The sequence below is a fragment of the Empidonax traillii genome, unplaced genomic scaffold (assembly GCF_003031625.1).
Source record: "Empidonax traillii isolate 1590-97213 ecotype Southwest subspecies unplaced genomic scaffold, ASM303162v1 scaffold2136:size69837, whole genome shotgun sequence".
Lineage (NCBI taxonomy): Eukaryota > Metazoa > Chordata > Aves > Passeriformes > Tyrannidae > Empidonax > Empidonax traillii.
In genome coordinates this window covers 634-2963 of record NW_020957329.1, presented here as the reverse complement: position 1 = coordinate 2963, position 2330 = coordinate 634, and the positions used below count along the sequence as shown (strand labels likewise).

General features: G+C 52.7%; 1 protein-coding gene across 1 annotated transcript; it reads right to left on the bottom strand.

The window, feature by feature from the left end:
- Window positions 1–1402: 1402 nt before the first annotated feature.
- On the bottom strand, window positions 1403–2034 carry LOC114071601 (small basic protein 1-like). Its single transcript, XM_027909447.1, has 2 exons — window positions 1977–2034; window positions 1403–1533 (listed from the first exon to the last, which is right to left on the bottom strand). The coding sequence occupies exons 1-2, from the start codon at window positions 2032–2034 to the stop codon at window positions 1403–1405; spliced, it is 189 nt and encodes a 62-aa protein (XP_027765248.1).
- Window positions 2035–2330: the final 296 nt, after the last annotated feature.

Genomic DNA, 2330 nt, shown 5'->3' with positions numbered 1-2330 from the left:
GAATGACTTTGATCCAAGCCCAGTAGCTGCTGAGGTTTTTTTTTCCCCTGTAAACACATGAAAACCCCTGTAATCCAGTAATTTATCAGTACTGGCTCTGTAAGGTATAAATATTCAGCTAGTTCTCCTATATAAGGTGAAATCTTTCCCAAATCTGCTTCTTGGCATAGCCAGAATTTATAATATCATGGAATCATGGAATGGTTTGAGTTGAAATGGAGCTTTAAAGCCCATCTCATTCCAACCCCCCTGCCATGGGTAGGGACACTTTCCACTAGACCAAGTTGCTCCAGCTGCTGGTTTGGGGCACGTTTTTTAGCTGCAGACACATTTTGAAAGCTGGAGAGGCAGCAGAGCAAGAGGCACCACTTCAAAACCCCATTTTGCAGTTCATTCACTTCCATGTGGCTTTTCTTTTCACTCTTACAGTTCTGATTTTTTTTTCTTGATGAAAAACCTCAAAGAAACAGCAAAGGAGGTTTTTATATTTGCTCAGCATTTCTTTCTGCAATTTTTAACCAGTCTTTTAACCCTGTGTGTTTGTGAAGTGTCACCAACCCATTCTTTGTTTAGGGGAATTTTCCTTCTTTCCTATCCTGTTGTCTGGGATCAGGTGAATCTTGACCACAGCCTGTGGTCACCTCAGCTCCAGAGGTTTGTCTGGCTGCCCTTTGTGGGGTTCTCTGAGCCACCCCACTCCAGATCACTCCATGTCCCCTGCAGAACACCTGGAGTGAACGTGGAGTGGGTGGGGAAGGGACCACTGCAGAAATCCTCATCTGTTCTTCCATTATTGGTGACTCCCAATGGAACAATCTGATCACAGAATGTGCTGAGCTGTCACTTGGTCAGTACAAGGGTGTCCAGGACAACCACAGGACCCCAAAACCTGAGTGGCTGCACTGGGATGAGCTTGGGCAGCCCAGGAATGGGATTCTGGGGTGCAGTGGAAAGGTGGTGGCTGTTTATCTCCAATTTCTACCCCCAATGGGACTGAGAACCCCAGTGCAGAGGCTGAATGGGACTGAAGGGGCCTTGTGGGGGCTAAAAATTAACTGAGATTCAACCTGTGGAGGAGGGAGGCACAATATCAACCAGTCAGCCTCTGGCGGCCTTTTCCCCCACTGCTCTTTGAAGCAACAGGAAAAATCCCAAAGCCTTTGCTTTTCCCGTGTGTCACTGTGGTGTCAGGGCTCAGAAACGCCTGGGGCTGTCAGGGGTGTGTTGTAATTACGGTCCGAGTGAGTTTTGGCTGCCAAACTCCCCAGGCTCTCCCCTCCCAGGAGGCAAATGACCCACACAGCACACAGAAATCTTATCTTGCCCGTCTTTACTTCAAAGCAGTCCCGGTCGAGCCGGCGAGAGCAGCGCCCCGGGAGCTCCACCCCGAGGTGCTGCTCGATCATCTCCCCTTTTTGGGTGAGGGCACGCAGCAGTACATCTTCCCGCAGGAGGGGCTGAAGGTCCACTCGTCGGTTTTGCCACACACGTAGGAGCAGTACCCGTCACAAGAGCTCTTGGGCTGCCCCTGCCCTGCCGGGGGACAGAGAGAGAGAAATGGGTTATGAGGGGAAATGATGGGGGTGGAGGAGGGCAGAATCCCTAAATTTATTTCCTTGTTGGCTCCCAGGTGGCACTGAGGCACCAGGTACCTTTGGTTTAGGCTCACATAGAATAGGACACGTTCTCTCTCCCCACTGAGCTGGGGGACCACTGGGCGCTTAAAAACCACTCCATGCATGAATGGGAGAGATGGGATTTGCAGTGTGGCGCTCATCTCATCCCAAACCCAAAGATGGGTGGGATAAGTCATCAGCCAGAGCTGCCTGCAGGTACCTGATCCCCAGGGCCAAAGCTGAGTGAGATGAACCAACTCGCTCATCCCCTAGCACAGAGGCTGGAGAGGAGACAGCCACCTGTACCCACAGCCTCCAGGGTCAGCCCACTTTCTGCACCTCCACCAGTCCCTGTCTTACCTGGGGTGGCCAAGGAGAAGAGCAGGAGCACAGCAAAGAGCAGGCAGAGCACCCTCATGGCTGGAGGCCAGGGGGGATCTCGGGAGTGTGCCTGAGGTGGCCGGGATGGGGGACCTGGGAGGCCCCGGATTTTATAGAGCCACAACAAGTGGTGTGGCGAGAGGAGAAACCAGAGCAAACCCCTCTCCAGAGAGTTGCTGTTTGTTTGCTGGTGTATTCAGTGTCACCCCGACCTGCTGGTCCCACTCACAAAGGCACCTGGCAGCAGGTCTGTGATCCAGGGGGCAGGTGGGGACCATTCCCTGCTCCAGATCCGGCCACTGGGATGTGGCTGCCAGGACACATGGAGCCACC

What these genes read in the sequence shown, in the direction of transcription:
- LOC114071601 (XM_027909447.1), bottom strand. Translation starts at nt 2,034, where the DNA reads ATGAGGGTGCTCTGCCTGCTCTTTGCTGTGCTCCTGCTCTTCTCCTTG. An exon ending in CTTCTCCTTGGCCACCCCAG is followed by an intron (nt 1,534 to 1,976) that starts GTAAGACAGGGA and finishes GTCCCCCGGCAG; the next exon opens with GGCAGGGGCAGCCCAAGAGC.